Source organism: Tupaia chinensis, unplaced genomic scaffold, assembly GCF_000334495.1.
Source record: "Tupaia chinensis unplaced genomic scaffold, TupChi_1.0 Scaffold000070_1, whole genome shotgun sequence".
NCBI classification, from domain to species: domain Eukaryota; kingdom Metazoa; phylum Chordata; class Mammalia; order Scandentia; family Tupaiidae; genus Tupaia; species Tupaia belangeri.
In genome coordinates this window covers 1077051-1098075 of record NW_006159530.1, presented here as the reverse complement: position 1 = coordinate 1098075, position 21025 = coordinate 1077051, and the positions used below count along the sequence as shown (strand labels likewise).

The window sequence follows — 21025 nt, the reverse complement described above, 5'->3', positions numbered from 1 at the left end:
GGATTACTTTGGAGAGCAGCAGTTCATGTGTGGTTATTAGGCAGCGTCTACAAACGCAATCCTTTTGGCATAGTGGAGTCTTCTCTACTGATGGCTTTACTCTTCTCAGTGAAGTCATCAGAGAAGAGTGAGGATGGCAGCCCCTGGGCAGTAGGACAGGGGTAAAATACATTTTTCAAGGCTGACTTACGTGGAGGTTTCCAATTCGGTTCTTGAGACTTCCCTGAGTATGCAAGAAACATGTCCCCGTGATCCAGGGCTGGCTGAGGCTGGGGGTGGAACACAATGTGGAGACCCCAGTCAGGGCATTCTCTTCATCACTTCTGTTCATGGAAGAAATAAACAAACGTTGAAAAGAAAAGGTGAAACTGGTAAAGGAGGTGTTGGAGATTTGAGGATTAAGGAGAAAGAAGGCGTAAAACAGGAAAGTAAATGATTGTCAGACCATTCAGCTCCAGAGTGAGGTTCATGGTCATTAATTTGGTGAAGCCAGTCTGAGTGGCTGGGTGTTTCTATTCAGCCACATATTGCTGCGGAGGGCTGGGTTTAACCCAGGTTCTAGTGTTGCTAGCTGAGTAAATAAGGAGAAAGATGGTAGAGGAGGGAAAGGAATATGTAAGAGAATGAGCATAATGGCACACGAATAATCTAAACTGAGTGAAGCTGTCTTTGAGGAACTGTGAAAACTGGAAGAATCAATTGGTTGGAGAGTCTCTGGGTTCATGGGATTGGGAATCAGCATCCTAGAGGAAGAGAAAGTGAGATAATAGAGATTCCAAAAGAATGGTATGCATGAAAATGAGCTTATGAAGGGTTGACATTATTGGCAATGACAAGTTTAAACTCTTGAGCAGGGCTAGCTTCACAGTGCACAGCTTATGCAGTTACTCATAGGGACCATGCTCAGTATAATGCTCTGTTGTCACCATTTCAAAATCCCTAATAATTTTTTGACAAGAGTTCCTACATTTTCATTTTGCCATGAGACCCACAAATTATATAGCCCGTCTTAGTTAGGAATACGGGAATGAGTGGTTGAAGCAGGTGGAGGAAGATCACTGGAGGAGGGGAGTTCAAAGAACTGAAAAACTGGATAATCCAAATGTGAATAGAAATGACCAAAACTTTAGCCAAGAATTGTATTAAAGATAGTGACAGTGAGCAAGGGAAATGAGTGGCTGTAATTGACGGGTCAGGAGATGTCCACAGCAGTGAGGGGTAGTAGGCGATTCAGTCTAGTGACAGGAAATTCAAAGCTGAGGACTCAGAGAAGGAAGGAAACATTACTAAGGAGCTGTGAGAGCAAGAACACTGGCCTCACCTCCAGGCCCATGGTGAGAGTGTAGTGGGAGAACGAAGCAGCCTCTTTAGAGGGGTTGGGGGGGCAGCATCCTGAGGAGGGGCAGGGCAGGTTTCCTGTAGATCCCAAAGGCGATAGGATGGTTGAGAACAGGTTGAAGATATGGGAGACTTTCATGATGGTGGGCTTTGAGTTCCAGAGGGCACAGTGGGAGGATTTTAGGAAGGAAGGGCTGGATGAAGCTGGGGATGGGCCATGGCATCGAGACTCTGTTAGAGTGCTGTCCTTATGTCTCTGTCTCCAGTGAAAACAGGAAAAAGATAAAGTTTTAAGAAGAAAGACAAGGGGACACAACAGAGGCTGTGCAGAACCTTGTGAGTTTAGAAGGCAGCAGATAAGGATCACTTGTGAGACTGAGGTTCTTATAATGACTGAAAATGGGAATAAAGGGCATAATGAGATTAACACAAAGAATCCACGACAGAGAGAGTGCAAGTGGCACTCGGTAGAGTTTAGAGAGGCTCCTTTGTCACCATCAGTAGGGGAGGGGAGGCCTGGAGGATGCACAGTCTTTTGATGCATTTTTAGTATAAATGTCCACTGGAAAAAAAAAATCTTCTTTTTTTAATAGCTTTACAAATGATGTTTATAAGATAATAGATATATCAGTGGCTATTAAAAACAAGTTCTGGGGGACCAGAAGGTAGTATAGTGGCTAAGGTGCTGGACTCTCATATGGTCATCTGTAGTTTCAGCCCTGGATTCGGTAGCTTAAGCTCATGCAGGGCACATGTGCATATGTGCCCAAAATCCCAGGAGGAGAAGAGAAGAGATGGGATTGGGGCATGGCCATCCTCCTTTGGGGGGGAGGGGGTGATTTCTCACTTACCCTCTCACTTACCCTCCTTTGGGGGGGAGGGGGTGATTTCTCACTTCCCCTCTCACTGTCTCTCCAGCCACTGCATGCACCCTACAAAGGAGAAAGATGGTAGAGGAGGGAAAGGAATATGTAAGAGAATGAGCATAATGGCACACGAATAATCTAAACTGAGTGAAGCTGTCTTTGAGGAACTGTGAAAACTGGAAGAATCAATTGGTTGGAGAGTCTCTGGGTTCATGGGATTGGGAATCAGCATCCTAGAGGAAGAGAAAGTGAGATAATAGAGATTCCAAAAGAATGGTATGCATGAAAATGAGCTTATGAAGGGTTGACATTATTGGCAATGACAAGTTTAAACTCTTGAGCAGGGCTAGCTTCACAGTGCACAGCTTATGCAGTTACTCATAGGGACCATGCTCAGTATAATGCTCTGTTGTCACCATTTCAAAATCCCTAATAATTTTTTGACAAGAGTTCCTACATTTTCATTTTGCCATGAGACCCACAAATTATATAGCCCGTCTTAGTTAGGAATACGGGAATGAGTGGTTGAAGCAGGTGGAGGAAGATCACTGGAGGAGGGGAGTTCAAAGAACTGAAAAACTGGATAATCCAAATGTGAATAGAAATGACCAAAACTTTAGCCAAGAATTGTATTAAAGATAGTGACAGTGAGCAAGGGAAATGAGTGGCTGTAATTGACGGGTCAGGAGATGTCCACAGCAGTGAGGGGTAGTAGGCGATTCAGTCTAGTGACAGGAAATTCAAAGCTGAGGACTCAGAGAAGGAAGGAAACATTACTAAGGAGCTGTGAGAGCAAGAACACTGGCCTCACCTCCAGGCCCATGGTGAGAGTGTAGTGGGAGAACGAAGCAGCCTCTTTAGAGGGGTTGGGGGGGCAGCATCCTGAGGAGGGGCAGGGCAGGTTTCCTGTAGATCCCAAAGGCGATAGGATGGTTGAGAACAGGTTGAAGATATGGGAGACTTTCATGATGGTGGGCTTTGAGTTCCAGAGGGCACAGTGGGAGGATTTTAGGAAGGAAGGGCTGGATGAAGCTGGGGATGGGCCATGGCATCGAGACTCTGTTAGAGTGCTGTCCTTATGTCTCTGTCTCCAGTGAAAACAGGAAAAAGATAAAGTTTTAAGAAGAAAGACAAGGGGACACAACAGAGGCTGTGCAGAACCTTGTGAGTTTAGAAGGCAGCAGATAAGGATCACTTGTGAGACTGAGGTTCTTATAATGACTGAAAATGGGAATAAAGGGCATAATGAGATTAACACAAAGAATCCACGACAGAGAGAGTGCAAGTGGCACTCGGTAGAGTTTAGAGAGGCTCCTTTGTCACCATCAGTAGGGGAGGGGAGGCCTGGAGGATGCACAGTCTTTTGATGCATTTTTAGTATAAATGTCCACTGGAAAAAAAAAATCTTCTTTTTTTAATAGCTTTACAAATGATGTTTATAAGATAATAGATATATCAGTGGCTATTAAAAACAAGTTCTGGGGGACCAGAAGGTAGTATAGTGGCTAAGGTGCTGGACTCTCATATGGTCATCTGTAGTTTCAGCCCTGGATTCGGTAGCTTAAGCTCATGCAGGGCACATGTGCATATGTGCCCAAAATCCCAGGAGGAGAAGAGAAGAGATGGGATTGGGGCATGGCCATCCTCCTTTGGGGGGGAGGGGGTGATTTCTCACTTACCCTCTCACTTACCCTCCTTTGGGGGGGAGGGGGTGATTTCTCACTTACCCTCTCACTGTCTCTCCAGCCACTGCATGCACCCTACAGCAAAAACCTTTAAAAAAATAGTTTTTATGTGCACTCAGTAACATCATAGTCATGTCTCAGTTGGTTCCTGCTTCTATAAACAAAATAGAATGAGTAATTTATCAATAATAGAGATTTCTTCCTCATAATTCAGGAGGTTGGGAAGACTCAGATCAAGGCACGTAGATTCCACGCCTGGTGAGGGCGTCTAAGATGAAGCCTTGTGGCTGTTCCTCTGGAGGCAGATGTGTCCTTTTACCTCACACGGAAGAAGGGACAGAAAACCCACACAGGTCTTGAGCCTCTTCCCTAAGGGCAGTAATCCCATTCAAGAGGGCAGATCCTTCATGACTCAATCACTTCTCCAAAGGTCCTACCTCTTAATATCATCAAATGGGGATTAAGTTCTGGCATGAATTTGGAAGGAACACAAATATTCAAACGGTAGATACTAATCTCACTGCTTTATAATCTCTTATGGTGTTTTTTGGGTAAACATTCCAAAAATAAGTATGTATAGGTATCCCAAGCTCAGTAAATCAATTTTTCATACAGTATTACTGCAACGTGGCTTATTTTATTCAAAATACTTTTTAAAAACTAAAACCATCCTTGAACAATGCCTGTCTTTATAACTTGAAGTGTATAAATATTTTTGCTTATTAACATAGAACTGCTATTTGTTTTATTCTTTCAAGGTCCTTTAGTGAAGATGTTCTTAGGCTAATAACTCAACAATGTGATTAAAAATAAATTTATTTATTTAAGAATTTAACACAGGTTATGTAAGAGTTAGGTTTAAAAAAAAAAAAGTGATCGACCAAATACAACGTATGGACTTTGATTGGATTGGATTCTGGTTTGAACATACTTCTTTTTAAGACTTCTTTATGGGCCACAGGATACTTTAACTTGTCACACATGGACAAAATCCATATAAAACTCATTCTTTTTATTGCTTGCAATGTGATTCGAGGCTTATTCTGGCCTTAGGGAGCCCTACACAAAGGATTGGGTTTTAAAGTCAATTACCACAGCTTCCAAAAGTATGAAGTCTCTTGTAAAGGGGGCCCTGTGCTTTAAAGCTACAAGGAGTCACCTAATTTACCAACACGGTCCAAAGATCAGTCCTTGGATCCTTTGGCTTGGGTGCAGTGAGGAGGCGTCCATCAGTTTGAACCTCATGCCAGTCTCTTTCAATTTCATTTTGTACATGTTAACATTTCTGTGAAATCCAAACATTCCAACAGTTGATGGAGACATTGAATGCATGCACTTTTCTCCCAGAAAGCTATTGTTAAATTGATCACATATCTTACAATTGATAATATCTTGGAATAGAAGACTATGTTCATGTGGGTTATGTCTTTTTAGAATAGTGCTGGATTTGGGTCTGTTATTGAAACTGTGATTGGATTATTTGGCCAATGGCTCCTCTTTCAGTGGGGAGCTAGAACACATCACTTACTTGGACAAAATCCCTAACTCTCTCTGTTTTAGTTGTACTACCTATAATGTAACCAATGACAAATCATTTAAAAAAACAGCACAGGCCTGGATCAACAGTGTTTTGTGTGTAGGACCAGCTTGGAGCTAGAGAGAAATGCCATGACCATGGAAGTTTTACATCTTCTCTCCTCACTCTTTTCTACTAGAACCTAGACTTCCGTCAGATGAATAAGGGTCCCCGTTTCAAAACTGCTATTTCTTTAAAATTCCCACAGAGGAGAGGGCCTGAATATGATATGCTTCTTTGGGGGATGCAAGATTGAGAGACATATGGCATATAAACCTGATGGTAGCTGTTACTTGGATATAAGAACATTATGACTCATACAGTTATCTTCCCACAGGTATAAAAATTTTGTCTACACATACCGAATCTTCAAAGAGAAACAGGGTTATTACAAGATTCAGGTAAGAACAGCTGAGTCCGGCAACAACGACAACAAAGCTGAGAGGGGAGATCTTGAAACCATCTCTTAAACCTGAGATGTGACCATGTAAAGGCATTCCAAAAACAGAAGTGCCATTCAGAGTTTGGAGCCAGAATAATGGTTTACCTGGTCTTCTTCTGTGGGAAACTAGAAGGTTCTACAGTTGGGTTCCACAGCTATTATTCAGTTCTGGTGCCTCCAAGGCCAAAGGAACTGACTGGACTCCATACAAAACCAAGGTTGAGTGAGAAGACTAAGTGATGATGCAAGATGGCGTGGGAACCAATGTGTGCTGCATTAGTATGACAATGTAAAGGGAAGGGCAAAGTGGCTGGAAGCCTAGGGAATTTGCTTCATTTTTCTCATTCCCTGAGTGCTAAGCAGAAAACCTTTTTGGCTTCATTTGAATTTAGTTCTCTGGCTTAAGATGTAGAGTATAATACATGCCGTTGAATTTTAATTACCAATGGAATCCTGAAATAATCTTTCTGAAACGCTTGTGTGTGAGGTTAAGCTGGCTATGAGATTCTTCAGAGTCTTCAATATGTCAACGTTTATTGTGAGTATCGAAAAGAGACTAGAATACAAATGATCTCCAAACACCTTATACAAGGAGGTCTTCAAAAGTTCATGGAAAAAGCATCTTATGAATAAACTATACATGAATTTCAAAAATGTTGGCACCGGGAACCAGCAGTTAACGTAATGGCTATGTTGCTGGACTCCTACGTAGTTGACCAAGGTTTGCGTCCCGGACCCGGTGGCTTAGAACTCATGCTGGGTGCATGTGCGTGTGTGCCCAAGATCTCGAGAGGAGAATGGAGGAGAAGGGATTGTGGCGTGACCATCCCCATTGGGGGATGATTTCTTGCTTTCTGTCTCTCTGTCTCTCTCTGTCTGTCTGGCGAGCGCACACACCCTATAGCGAAAACCTCTCCAAAAAAAAAAAAACAAAAAAAAAATGTTGGCACCAAAATACACTCATATGTTAATCTGTTTTCTATGAACTTTTTGAGGTACCTTCATGCATTGTTTTTCTTTTGCTACAGAAGACATCAATAAAGCAATTGACACAATTGACTAAATTCAAAATTTAAATAGGATGAGCAAAAAATATTGCATTAAAGTTAAGTTTCTGATTTTAATCTTTGTCATGTGGTTATAATTTATATTAAAGGTAGTTCTTTTTAGAACATACTAAATTATTTAGGGTTAAAGAGATATGTTTGCAATTTAACCCTTAAATTGTTTTCATAAACAGAAAGATCAGACCCCAGTAACACTGCAAATTCAACAGAAGAGATATTGATTACATGAGACTGAATTGGTGAAATAGAATTTTATGACTTTTGACTAAAACATTACTGATTTTTTTACTATGCCTTACTTTTCAGATTTAAGGATTTTGCTTTCTTTTGAGTTCTTGATAGATTCAGCAATTTGTTAAAACATTTTTTTGCTTGTTCGTTTAAATTGAAACATAAACTTTTCTCCCTTCCTGACCTTTCTGGAATTGAAAAATATTTGGGAGTATTCTTATTTTGTGGCAGAAAGGTTATTTGCATAAGTTCAATAACACCTGTTGCCTTGCATGAGAAATTGGAAATACTCAGTAACACCAGGGCTTTGACTGCAATGTCATATCTGAAAATATGACCAGAAAGCTATGGAACTAAGGTAGATCTCAAGTAAGCCAACAGAAGCTCTTGGAAAGATGGCCTGGCACCATAAACAGTTCTGCCTGGCAGAGAGGATTAGAGAAGCCATATGAAAGAATTTGTACCATAAAATAACCTGAATTTTCCCAGCCCAGCATTGTACTCAGTAGAGATTGCAAAAGAGCAGCCACAACCAGAGGATTACCTTGAGGAAGATTTTGAAGGAGGAAAAAGAAACTGATCTTTGCTAACAGCTGGTAAGCCGCAGAGTACTCGGTAGGCAGAACTGAGTTGTGAAGATTCATGTGTGAATTACGGGCTGGGTGTTTGCCTTTCAACAGCTTGAGTAGTTGACATGTAAACATTTTCTCAGAAATGTTTAAAACCATACTGTCTCTGTTGTTACAGAGTCACAGGCAAAATTGTAACAAATATTTTGAAAGTTATCTTTAAAAGTCAGTTTTGGGGAAATTTTGAAAGTTGTTTATTAACTGTCAAGAACTATGGAGTATGAGCAAAAATCTTTTTGATATGTAAAGTAAATGTTTGTGGAAAATGTAGAAAAATAAATTGATGATAAAATTTTTTTTTGAGAGGTTTTTTTGCTATAGGGCACGTGCGCTCACCAGACAGAGAGAGAAACAGAGAGACAGAAAGCGAGAAATCACCCCCCGGGGGGGATGGTCACACCGCAATCCCTTCTCTTCCACTCCCCTCTCGGGATCTTGGGCACGCACGCACACGCGCCCGGCGTGAGTTTTAAGCCACCAGGTCCAGGACGCGAACCGCGGTCGACTATGTGGGAGTCCAGCAACATAGCCATTATGCTAACTGCTGATCCCATGATAAAAATTTTTAATAAAAGAATATATGTATACATATATATATATATATACACACACACATACACATGCACGTATGGGAATCTTTATTTGGAAAGATAGAATAAAAAACAAATATAATAAAATGCTAACATTTAGGGTGTGGGTGAAAGATATACACAAGAAGTTTTTATTTAATAGTTTTGTGCCGCTTTAATGACGACGCTGACAAGGTCTTCTCCGGAACGCTTTATTTCCCCAGGCTTCTTACAATCTTCTCTCCCTTTTCCCCAACCCCCGGGGCCTTATAGAGGGCCCCTAGCCAATCGGTTCATTGTCCACGTGCACGGAAACTAATCTTCGGTTGAGGATTGGTTGCATGTACTGTGCCCGTGGTGATCATGTGCATACCACGTCATCGCTATGCCCACTTCCGTATAGTTGTTTACTTAAGTAAGGCCTCGAGGACTTCCGCTAGGTGCCATCTTTGGTGCCACGAGGGGAGAGGTCTTTTAGGGGCGCCTTACAGTTTTGCAAATGGCCGTATCTGAAATTATTTCAAAATAATACATATTCCAAGCATTAACTTATCTGAAGCCTTTTTATCCCTTTTGCTGTGTACCTTGGGCAATGTGGATAATTTCTCCATAGCCTGTTTTGTCTCATCTGGACAGAAGAGAGAGGCATCAAGTCAGTCATAACCCAGATGCTCAGCCACTTCACCCAGGAGCAGGCCTGCCTACGTGAAGCTGGGGTTGAAGCGGCTGCACTGATAGACAGCCCTGCAGACAACCTCGGTGTCAGCCTGCAGCTTCACTACGGAGGCTAACCAAACTGCACATCAGAAGATCTCCTGACCCCTGACCCTTTCTGTACCCTGACAGGGTGGCCATGAGAACCTCAGTGATGATCAAGAAAACCACATGCATAAAAGCAGAGGAAGTACACTCTGTTTGCTTTAAAGTATTTCTAAAAGATTGTATTCGATAAGAGCACTTGGTCTATAGCTGGTTAACAGAAAACAACTATTTATGGCTTGAGGTATATTGATATTCTTACTTTCGGCTGAAATCGGGACTTTGGTTGGCCTATGTTCCCCACATGGAGAATCAATTCATCAAGTGCTTTCATTGCCCATCGGGCCTTTTCCATCAGAAGTTCACCTCTGTTAGTCCTCTAAAATACCAAAGGCTGCCAGAAAGGGACTAAGCTCTTAGAGGGGTCCCCTTCACAGTGGAATAGTGGAATCAAAGTGTGAGTTTATTTTGGTGCAAATAAAAAGTGAAATCTAAGCATAGTTTTCTCATAATATGCATTTCCATAAACATTCCGAGGACTTTTTATTATCTGTTAGGTTGTCGGGAAAGTCAGGACATATTTTTCTATGTTTTTGTGTGCAAAAACATAAGGACTTTCCGGAAAACCTAATACAACAAGAACTGTCTCAAATCGTCAAGAGCAAGGCCTCACTCAATACTGCACCCCAAGTTGGGGATGCCTCGATGATAAGTCCTCTTACCTCAGGCTAAGTCGAGGCTGGTCTTCAAACAAATTTCCGTGAATTGTATTTGGTGTGAACTTTTAAGCACAAGTTGTTGGTCGCTTGTTTCCAGTTTGTCAGCTCAGGAGGCAGCCCTGAAAACCACGGTTTTGAGAAGTGTCACATTTCATACAGAACTGCACAGTGATGAGTGAGCGATCTGCTGTCTTGTCCTTTTGCAGACCACGGAAGGTGTGCCCAAGCAGATCTTTCCAAACCTAAAGGAACTGATCTCCAAATTTGAGAAACCAGATCAAGGGCTGGTGGTTCAACTTTCAAAGCCAATAAAGAAGACCAACCCCTACCTGATGTGGAGAAGCTCAAAATTAGAGTTGGACAGCATTTATGGTAAAAGCTCTTTAAAAAGAACCTTAATCTCATTTCTTCCAATGGACTACTTGTAGAACCAATGCAGAGGAATGCCCTTTCCTATGACATTATCTAAAGAGCTTCAGTGTGCAATTTCTATATGTTGAGGGGTGGTGGCTTCCAGCCTCTGTGGCCAAGGCAGAGCTGTGCTTGGACAGTGCAGAGCACATGAGTGGTTTCTAGGCAAACAGCTGACTTCGAATTCGTGCTGTGACCTTGTGCAAACCACTCAAGATTGGGAATAAAAGAGCAAATAGGTAGGTTTTCAAATGCAGAAAGCACTTCAACTCCCTCCTCATAGCCTGGTATGTTTTGTGCATTATTTGCTAAGCATTCACTTACAAAGCGTTAGGTGACAAATGATTTCAGATACATCCTTAAAAGATAGCAAACCATGGTGGAAAATGAGAGATGATCAGTAAATCTGAGCACAGAAAATCCATGCTGAGACTTCTCTCATCGTATCACAAGCAGCCACTCTGGCTTACCCCCGCCCTTGAAGTCTGCTCTAAGAAGAGAATCTAGTATCTGTCCGTGGCAGCGTTGTTAAATTTAACTCAGACAGTTCTGGCTTAATCCTGTTTTCTCAAGATGGTTATAGTCTCAGTGAAAGGGATTGTAGTTATCAGTGGGCAGGTGTCAGTGACAAGAACAGATGTGCTAGGGCCAGCATGTAGCGTGGTGGTAAAAGTACTGGATTCCTACATAACTGACCACGGTTTGAGTCTTGGACCCAGTGGCTTTAAAAATCACACCTGGCATATGTCCAAAATCCTGAGAGGAGAATGGAGGAGAAGGGATTGTGGTGTGACCATACACCCCGGGGTTGGGGGGTGATTTTCCACTTTCCCTCTCTTTTCCGCCAGTGAGTGCATGTGTGTGTGTGTGTGTGTGTGTGTGTGTGTGTGTAGTGGCAGAGCTGGAAATCTAGCTGCAGCCCTTAGGCAGACCCAAATGAGTTGCTGGAGTGGCGGTGGTATTTGTCTCAGTCATGATAGAAACAATCACAAATCCTAAGAGAAGATCCTCTCAGAGATCTTTCCAGAAGTAGGCGACGGTCTCACACCACCCACTGTACATGCTTGGCACTAACGGCAGCGTGAGCGCCCACATCCTCGGCTACCACAGGTCTCATCTTCTCATCGGCCTCACGGTCTCGCTCCCCATCCTGCTGTCTCTGTAGAACAAGCTTCGCCATTCTCCCGCTGAGGGAGGCACGGGTGGTCTGCTGGTGGATGGAGACACCAGGGGCTGGAAATTTGGAGGCTTGGCTCAAGAGCTGCCTGTTTTCTAGGAGCGCTTCTTGTGACACCTCAGCCTTTGAAATGCCACTTTGATGTGGCATCACGGGCTCTCTGTGTCTGGTCAGAGGTCTTCTTTCGCGTGAGTGGGGTTGACTGATGTGACTTCTAGGAGTGCAGCCTGATTATTTATCTTCTGCCTTTTTCCCCTACAGAGAACAGTGAGGATGACTATGTGAATGTCTTGCCTTGAAGGGAGACAGACTGGACACAACAAAGAGAGGAGATGGGTGACAGCTCATGGCCACCTGCTTCTCCTGCAGGTGTGGGTCTGGAATACCGAACCCCAGTGGACAATGCGGACTCTCTGGATCGGGGTAACTGAAGGTGCTCTGTCCACCAGCTTCAGAGAAGTGGCTGCCTGTTTCCCACCTCCCAGGCAGATCGCATGAGCAGCTTCAAAGCCCCTTTTCACCCCTCAGACTTCTTTCTTGGAATGGGACCACCGAAAGCTCTTCTCCTTGGCTTGTTAAAGGCATTATGGCTACATCGTGTTTGGCATCTTTCTTCTGAATGAGCGGAGGGACACCTTCGAACAGAGAAGAGCAGGCTGGGATTGCTGGGAGGCCCACTTAGGCACAAGTGTGGAGACCTGAGTTCCAGGCCTGTGACTCTGAAACTTTGTCCACACCTCTTTCCTTCTCTAGATCTGTTTCCTCTTTTACAGAACAAGTGGTTTGGTGGGGCAATACACATTGCTCTCATCTGTCTCCTGACTGTGTCAGGTAAAGTTGGGCAATCTGAGGACAATGAAAATGCCCACAGACCAGGGAGGGATCAGGGTCTCTGCCTCCCTGAGCAAGCCAGCACGTTCTCTGTTTCTGCCCGTACTGGTCGTGGTCATGGTGGAGGACTTGATCCTTCTCCACCCAGCCGCGCTTTTCCCTCCCTTCATAACTTGTCTTCTTCCAGTCTTGATCTTCCTGCAAAATATCACCTTGGACACAATTTCTCCTTGATTTTGTGTGAGTCCATTTATGCATCAAACAGGGCTAGCTGGCAGGACAGCACCGAGCAGAGCAGCACAGAGCAGGGCAGAGCTAGATAGCTAAACAGGGCTAGCTGACCAGGTGCCCCCTTTCTCTTAAGGGGCTGCATCGCATTCAATGGCATAAACCAGCAAAGTCATAATTATGTAACAAGCTCAAAAACACAGTATAAGTAATAACATAAGTTGTTTACCCTGTGGCCTTCAAACATGGTAAGATAGGAGGTGAGGGAGCCAGACTAAACCAACCTGACTCTATTTGCAATATGACATCTTTGACCTTTATGTACATGATATGGTACTATTACTCCAGTTCTGTTCTTAGTATTATTTTTATGTAATACTAATTGGTTCTATTATTTATTGTTGAGTGTCTATCTTATTTAGGACCTCAGAATTGGTGCACGGTATCCCACAGTGTACACCCACCACACTTTGCTCATCCAGTCCTCTAGAGATAGACCTGTAGGCTGGATTCAATCCCCTACTACCAGAAACCACCTTGGACAAGCCTCCTTATGAAATGGAGAGAGAGTTTCTCTGCACTATCTGGGCAGGTGATAAAGTGTGCTCATGTTTAATTATGGTGTAATCAAACCCATGGTTTTTTGTTTGTTTGTTTGTTTCCTTATGGCCTCTGCTACTTTTGGTTCTTGTTTACCAAGTCCTTCCTCACTCTAACATCATGAAAAACTAATTCCATACTTTCTTCTGCTGAAGAGTGGTTCCTACTGAAGATGGTTCCTCCTTTATATGTTTCCTCTCTGCAGCTGGGATTTTAACGCTGTCAAGCCTTTTTGTTGACTTATGCCCAGTGTCCAGGAAAAGTCTTTCGTATAGAGTAGAGGCTAAGTAAATAACTGTTGAATAAATGATGAATCCTGGTTTCACCTTTATATATGGCAAGAGGTGAGAAACCAACTTTCTGTTTCTGCATATATAGATCAAGTTTTCTCATTTCAATCTGCTTATCAATTCATCTTCCTCCCCTCTGACTTATGGTTCCTCATATAATACATCACGTGGTTCTGATACTTTGGCTTTGTAGTGTCTTATGATCAAGCTTTTATTTTTGAAAATGACTTTCCTGTTCACGGTCCTTGATTCTTCCATATACACTTTACAATAAATATGTTAAGTTGCTAGATATCCCTTACTGAAATTTCAAATAAACTGGCAATTAATTTATAAAGTAATTAGGAAAGAACTGATATTCTTGTGATGTTTCCCGGAGCATAAACATGCTACATGCATTCATTCAAGTCATGTGTATTGCTCTCCAATGGAGTTGTAGAAGTCTTGTATGGTCTATTATATTAATTTCTAATTATTTTCAGTTGTTGTAAATGATATCTTATGTTTTATTACGTTTCTAATAGACTTTGATGATAGCAAAATATTTACTCTCGCATCAGATGTACTAGTTTGCCTGCGGATCCTGTTGTGTTTTCTATATATATGATTTTGTCAGCTGTAAATAATCACATTTTGTTCTTTCTTTTCAATACTTATGCTTATTTATTTTTTTGTGTTTACTTCATTGGCCAGGGCTCTGAGATACATTAAACAGTAGTCAGGATAGTTATAATTTTTGTATTGTTCTCAATATTATAGTGAATGCTTAGAAATCTTCTCCATTTAAGCATATGTATGTGACAATAGTCTTTATTAAGGCTACTTTAGAATTTTCTTCAAAATGTTTTGAAACTTGTGACTTTTTTCCTACACCTATTGGTATCACCACTTTTTATTTTATCCCTTCATAGAGATAAATTACATTAGTAAAGTTGTCAATATCATAACCATTCTTGCATTACTTAACTTTATCATGTGGTATTAGTTTTAATAAACTGTTGGATTTACTAATTAATATTTTGTATTAAAATCATAAGCCACAGAAGATTGCAATGGCTGAATCATGTTATTCTCATCATATAAAGTGAATTAAATTTTTTCTCCTTTTCCTGTTTTCTGCAACACCTTCATAAGGTAAATATTTGTTCCTTGAAATTTTTTAGTGTTTTCTAGTAAAACCAAGTTTGAGGTTGTGGTGAAAGGGAGGGGTGGATCTTTTGTTATGATTTAAATATATTTAAAACGTCTTGGCTTATTCAATTATTTTGCCAAATTTGATATATTTTGTTTTTCCAAAAATTTATTCATTCTAAGTTTTTGGTTATTGTCATATAGTTCATAATATTCTTTTTTTTTAAATACTCTGTTGTGGCTGTAGTCATATCTCTTCCTTATTCTGTGTATTTGCATCTTACTTTTTTACCTATTAGTCCTTTTAAAGCCAACTTTTGGTATTGCTAGTCTTTTCTTTTTTTGAATTGTTTTTAGATTGTTATTTTCTATTTTGATGAGTTCTAGCCTTATCTGGGGGGTTCATCTGGCTTTCTTTTCTCAATTTTCTTTCCTGATTTTTTATTTTTTTGCCATAGGTTGCATGTGCTTGCTGGAGAGAGATCAGTCTGTATGAGACCCTTCTTTTATTTCATTTTTTTTCTCTTCATTCCTTATTCCTTTCATAATATTCTTTTTTTTTAAATACTCTGTTGTGGCTGTAGTCATATCTCTTCCTTATTCTGTGTATTTGCATCTTACTTTTTTACCTATTAGTCCTTTTAAAGCCAACTTTTGGTATTGCTAGTCTTTTCTTTTTTTGAATTGTTTTTAGATTGTTATTTTCTATTTTGATGAGTTCTAGCCTTATCTGGGGGGTTCATCTGGCTTTCTTTTCTCAATTTTCTTTCCTGATTTTTTATTTTTTTGCCATAGGTTGCATGTGCTTGCTGGAGAGAGATCAGTCTGTATGAGACCCTTCTTTTATTTCATTTTTTTTCTCTTCATTCCTTATTCCTCTTCTCATGTTTGCCCAACCCATTGGAACCAGCTCTCTACTATTTGATATATGTCTTGGGGTATGAATGTACACTTGTCCAATATACGGTATGGATTGTGAAGATACATCTGTTTGGCAAGGTTTTTTCCTCCTCTGAAGGGTGGGTCAAGCAGAGACACAGAAAATTGAAACACAATGTGAAACATGATGTCATATTGTTGGGAAAACGAGAAATGACTCCTTGGAGGGATGGCTGTCCCGGGGTCCCTACTCTTCCATTCTTCTCCCGGCATTTGGGGCACTCATGCATGTGTACTCCATGTGATTTTCAAGTCACCAGGTCTGGGACTCAAACCGTGGTCAGCCATGTGGGAGTCCACCGTACCACATCCTGGGCCCCTTCAATATTATTTCTAATAAAGACATTTAAAGCTATGAATTTAGGACAAGGTACTACTTTAGCTATATCATACAAATTTAAATATGAATGATATTTATTGTCATTCAAAGTATTTTTAATTTCTGTGAAAAAAATGTCCTCTTCCATCCAAGGGCTGTTAGGTAGCTTATAATTCTTTTCAGACATATATTTTAGTTTTCTGTAGTATAGATTTAAAACTATACAGGGTTAAGCTTAGATAATAGATTGACTTCTATTTCTGAAGCTTCCTCACTGACCTAGTATGTCTGAACATTGAATATTTTATTTGCTTAATTGTTTTTCTATGTATTTTAATTCTCTTCAGCCTCTTTGATGTATTTAAGATTATACATCATGTAAAATGATTATTTTTATAGATTTTGCTGTTTTTCATCTACTTGATGTATAGAATCAAAGAGGGATAAATCTCATTTTAACCCAATATATAAGAGTTTAGCTTTCTGATTTACTAGTTGATATGTTGATTTGTCTTTATTATTTGCAATTCTTAACTGTTTTGAGGTTATACTTTTAAGTCTAATGTTTTTATAATTATTTTGTCATCTGATCTGTTTCTTTTTCTTTATGAAGTATTTCCCTGTGTCTCTTATGCTTTTTTGTCTTTATTTAGATTTTATGTCATGTTAAAATTGCTATCCTTTCTTTTTTAAAAAAAAAATTGAGAGATAGTGAGAGAGAACGTGAGAAATTACCCACTAGGGGGGATGCCACACCACAATCCCTTCTCCTCCATTCTCCTCTTTAAATTTCGGGCATGCATACACACATGTCTGGTATGATTTTCAATCCCCAGGTCTGGGACTCGAACTGCAGTTGGCCATGTGGGAGTCCAGTACCCCAACCACCATGCCACTGCTGCTCCTCCTAGCTTTCTTTTCATTCATATTTGTCTAGTTTATAATTTTCTATCTCTTCAAGTTTTTAAATAACTTTTAACTCTGTCTTCCATAGACAAAATATTGCTGAATCTAATTCTTTTACCAATGTAAGATCTTTTATTCTTCTGCTTGGTGAGTTCAACACCCTTACATGTATAACCATTTGTCCTGCTGGAATTTATTTCTGCCACTTTAATCCTTTCTATACCTTTATATCTTTCCTATATATACATATACATATATTTTTATCCTCCCTTTTCTGCTTTCTACTAAATAGGCAAAATTTATCTCTGCTCATTTGAAAGTTCTATTAAAAAATAATTTTGTTGGGACCTGCAGATGGCATAGTTGTTACATTGCTGGACTCCCACGTAGTAGAACATGGTTCAAGTCCCAGACTTGGCAGTTTAAAACTCATGCCAGGCACATATGCATGCGTGCCCAAATTCCCGAGAGCAGAATGGAAGAGAAGGGATTGCAGCATGGCCATTCTCCCTGAGAGATTATTTCTTGCTTTCTGTCTCTGTCTTTCCAGCTAGCACACACACTCTGCAAAAGTCTCTCAAAAAATAATAAAAATTAAAAACAATTTTGTTGATTACCCATAACTTATTAAGACTTGCATTTTTTTGTTTTTCTTTATAATATTGTGAATATATCAATTGCAACCATTTAAAATACTCTCATTTTGGGGGGCCAGCAGCATAGAGATTAAGGTAGACTGGATCCCACATGGCTGATTTCATGGTTCAAGTCCCAGACCTAGTGGCTTGAAAATCATGCTTGGTGCATGTGCATGTGTGCCCAAAATACCAAGAGGAGAATGAAAGAGGAGGGATTTCAGCATGGCCATACCCCAAACCCTCGCTCCACAGGAGTCAGTTTCTCTTCCTTCCTTCTTTCCTTCCTTCCTTCCTTCCTTCCTTCCTTCCTTCCTTTCTTTCTTTCTTTCTTCTCTTTCTCTCTGTCTTTCTTTGGTGAACGCACATGCCCTATAGCAAAAACTAAAAGAAAACACTCAAACAAAAACATTCCTATGTCCCTTCTATCACCATCACAAATTCTGATTTTCCGACATTCTGAAATTTTAATTGCCTACTCCTTTTAGGTTATTATTTAAATAGCAAGAAATTTCATTGAGTCAATTACACATCCTTCTTATGGGTTCAAAATACATAGCACTCTCCTGAACTTATTTCTCATCTTGCCAGATACTTCCTCCAATATCCAATACTATCTTGTGTACTTGAAAACTGCCAAGAGACTAGATTTTAGCTGTTCTCATCAAAGAACGGAAGAACAGATAGTCTTTGAGTAGTAAACCTTCTGCAGTCTTCTATGCCTCATAATATCTTTATCTCGGTCTCATTAAAAGGTACTGGAACTAAAAATAATATTGTAGGTTTAAAACTCTTTTCCTTCAACAATATAAAAAATATTAGGTCACTATCATTTTGCATGTAGTTATTTTTTGTTTGTTTTTGAGATGATTCTTGTCAACCTGTGTCTTCTCCATAGCTGATCTCTTTTTTCTGGAAACTTTAAAGATTGACCGCCTTTGTCATCTTAAATGTCATGTACTATGCCTAATTGTCATTTTTCCTTTACTTTTTAAAAAATTTGCTAGCAGCCACATGTGCTCTTAGTGAGAGAGAGAGGGAACAAGAAAGCGAGAAAGTACTCTCCCCATGGGGGATGGCCATGCAACAATCTGTTCTCCATTTCTCCTCTTGGGTTTTTGGGGCACGCGTCCGGCATGCCTTTCAACCCACGGAGTCTGGGACTTGAGCTGTGCACTTGGCCATACGGGATCCAGCTGCCTTAACCACCGTAACACCAGGTGACTCAGTGTTTCTTTCTTTTTAAAAAGAAATGTTTGCTTTAGGAAAGAGATTTTTGCATGCCGGAGAGACAGAGAGACAAAAAATAAGAAATTACTTCCTGTGTTGGATGAACACGCTGCAATCTCTTCTCCATTCTCCACTCGGGATTTTGGGCATGCATGCACACATGCCCTGTGTGAGTTTCCAGTTGTTAGATCTGGGGCTCAAACCACAGTCTACCACGTGGGAGTACAATACCTTAACCACGATGCAACCTGCTGGACCCAGTTTTCCCCCTTCTATCCTGTTTAAAACTCTGCACCTCATTCTATTCTTAGGAATTTTGTTTGTTTGTTTGTTTTTACATAGAGCATGGCATTGGCCAGAGAGACAGAAAGAGAGAAAGTGAGAAATCCCTTCTCCTCCATTCTCCTCTTGGGATTTTGTGCACACACACGCTCAAGCCACCAGGTCTGGGACTCAAACTGCAGTCAGCCATCTGGGAGTGCATTTACACCTGCTGGTCCCTAATCCTCAGTATTTTAAGCTTTCTTCAGTTTGGGATAATTTTTATTCTTTTTTCAAATTATTTCGTTCCCTTCTATTTTCTCGCTCCCCTTGGAATTCCTAGTTAAGAAGTGTCATCTATTTTCTGCTTTCTTCCATGTACTATTTTTCTAACAATCTTATAAAAATTATAAGCCCTTCTAAAATAGAGTTAGTTCTTATCTCACAAGTTAGTTATTTGTGTCCTGAAAATCTTGCTATCGTGCCTACCAGAAGCCGCAATACCTACAATTGGCCACAAGGGGTCAGACGGCCATCAAGGAAACAAGTACTGCCTGGTTACTTTTCTTAAGCTCTGTTGAGTAACAGTGATAGCTCTAACACCCGAAACACTCCAAACAGTCCTCACCTCCCAACTGAATGCTTCATCTCCAGTGTCCATAACGGGATTAGAGTATGAGCCTGAGTTGGTCATTTGAGACGTGATAGAAGTAGCCCTGCCGGGACCAGCAGTTAGTGTAATGGCTATGTCGCTGGCCTCCCACGTAGTGGACCGCAATTCGAGTCCCAGACCCGGCGGCTTAAACTCACGCCAGGCAAGTGTGTGTGTGTGCGTGCCCAAGCTCCAGAGAGGAGAATGGAGGAGAAGGGATTGCGGCGTGGCCATCCCCCCTGGGGGGTGATTTCTCCCTTTCTGTTTCTCTATCTCTCTCTGTCTTTCTGGAAAGCACACAAGCCCTATAGCAAAAACTTCTCAAGAAAAAAAAAAAAGAAGAAAAAAAAGAATTAAAAAAAAAAAAAGTCCTGCCACTCCTACTTGGGATGGAATTTTTTTTAAAAGAGTTATGTATTAAATTTTATTCATTCTCATTATTTTTTTTATTTAAACAGAGAATGAGGGGAAGTGGAAAAGCAAGCTGCTAGGTCCAGGACTCAAACCACAGTCTGCCATGTGGGAGTCCAGCGTCTTTAACCATCAAACTACCTGCCAGCCCCAGGACTGAAATTCTTGCAATTCACAAAGTAGCATCTCCTAAAACCCTTAAGAAGAAATGTTTTCAGAAGGACTCTAGTCACCTCTGTCACTTACTGGTACAGTGGCTATGGACAAGGTGCTCAGGTTCCCTAAGCCTCTGGTCAGCCCCAGCTACGAAATGAAAAGAACTCTGGCCACACAGGTCGTTGTCAGGGGCAGTGGGATGAGGCTAGCACAGGTGAGCATTTGGAAAGAGTCTTGGCTGTTTTCCTCTTCTGTAAAGTGAGGGGATCGGGAAATGGGCCTGTACTTCTCCATCCTGCGTGAATACTCAGTATTTAATGACATAGCATTTATCCTTGGAGAAGGTTCACTTCAAAAAGTTGTTTCTGGGCCATGAACATCTCCTGGAATTATTCATGAGACTGGTGTGGTGAAAACACCAGAGGAGTGCGGGCCGTGGTGGGGGAAGATGGCCGCCCCTCGCATCTGAAGGTCTTCTGGGCTAGCTCTGCTTCTCCTCAGCTAAGACTCCAGACATCCGCTTAGTCATCATCTCAGTCTCAGTTTACCCATCCAATAAAACGGGGTTAGAAAACAAACCTCACGAGCTATGAGGAGATCGTGTGTGCAAGTCTCCATAAACACTGTGAGATGTTACCTGGGGGCCAGCAGAGGGCGCAGTGGTTAAGGGGCTGGATTCCCACATGGCTGAACCAGTTTGAGTTCCGGACCCGGTGGTTTTAACATCACCCTGGGTGCATCTATGTGTGTGTGCCCAAAATCCCGAGAGGAGAATGAAGAAGGGCTTATTGTGAGGCTATTCTCCCTGGGGGTGATTTCTCACTTTCCCTCCTCTCTTTCTCTCTCTTTAATGTGCGTTTGTGCCCTATAGCAAAACACTAGAAAGGACAGATGTACAAGTGAGCGTGTTGGTGCAGACCTGTGCACGGGGTTTCGCAGGCCAGATCTGGGTCCCTTTCAACGTTGG

The 21025-nt window shown here is 41.2% G+C and overlaps 1 protein-coding gene across 1 annotated transcript in view; it reads left to right on the top strand.

Annotated features, from left to right (window-relative positions):
- SH2D1B (SH2 domain containing 1B) overlaps positions 1–14540 on the top strand; it is a 29248-nt gene extending 14708 nt beyond the window's left edge. The window contains exons 2-4 of the mRNA XM_006142242.3: positions 5803–5866; positions 10088–10253; positions 11731–14540. Of these exons, the coding sequence (XP_006142304.1) occupies positions 5803–5866; positions 10088–10253; positions 11731–11768 (268 nt within the window). The 3' untranslated portion in view covers positions 11769–14540. The remainder of the gene's footprint in view (positions 1–5802; positions 5867–10087; positions 10254–11730) is intronic.
- Positions 14541–21025: the final 6485 nt, after the last annotated feature.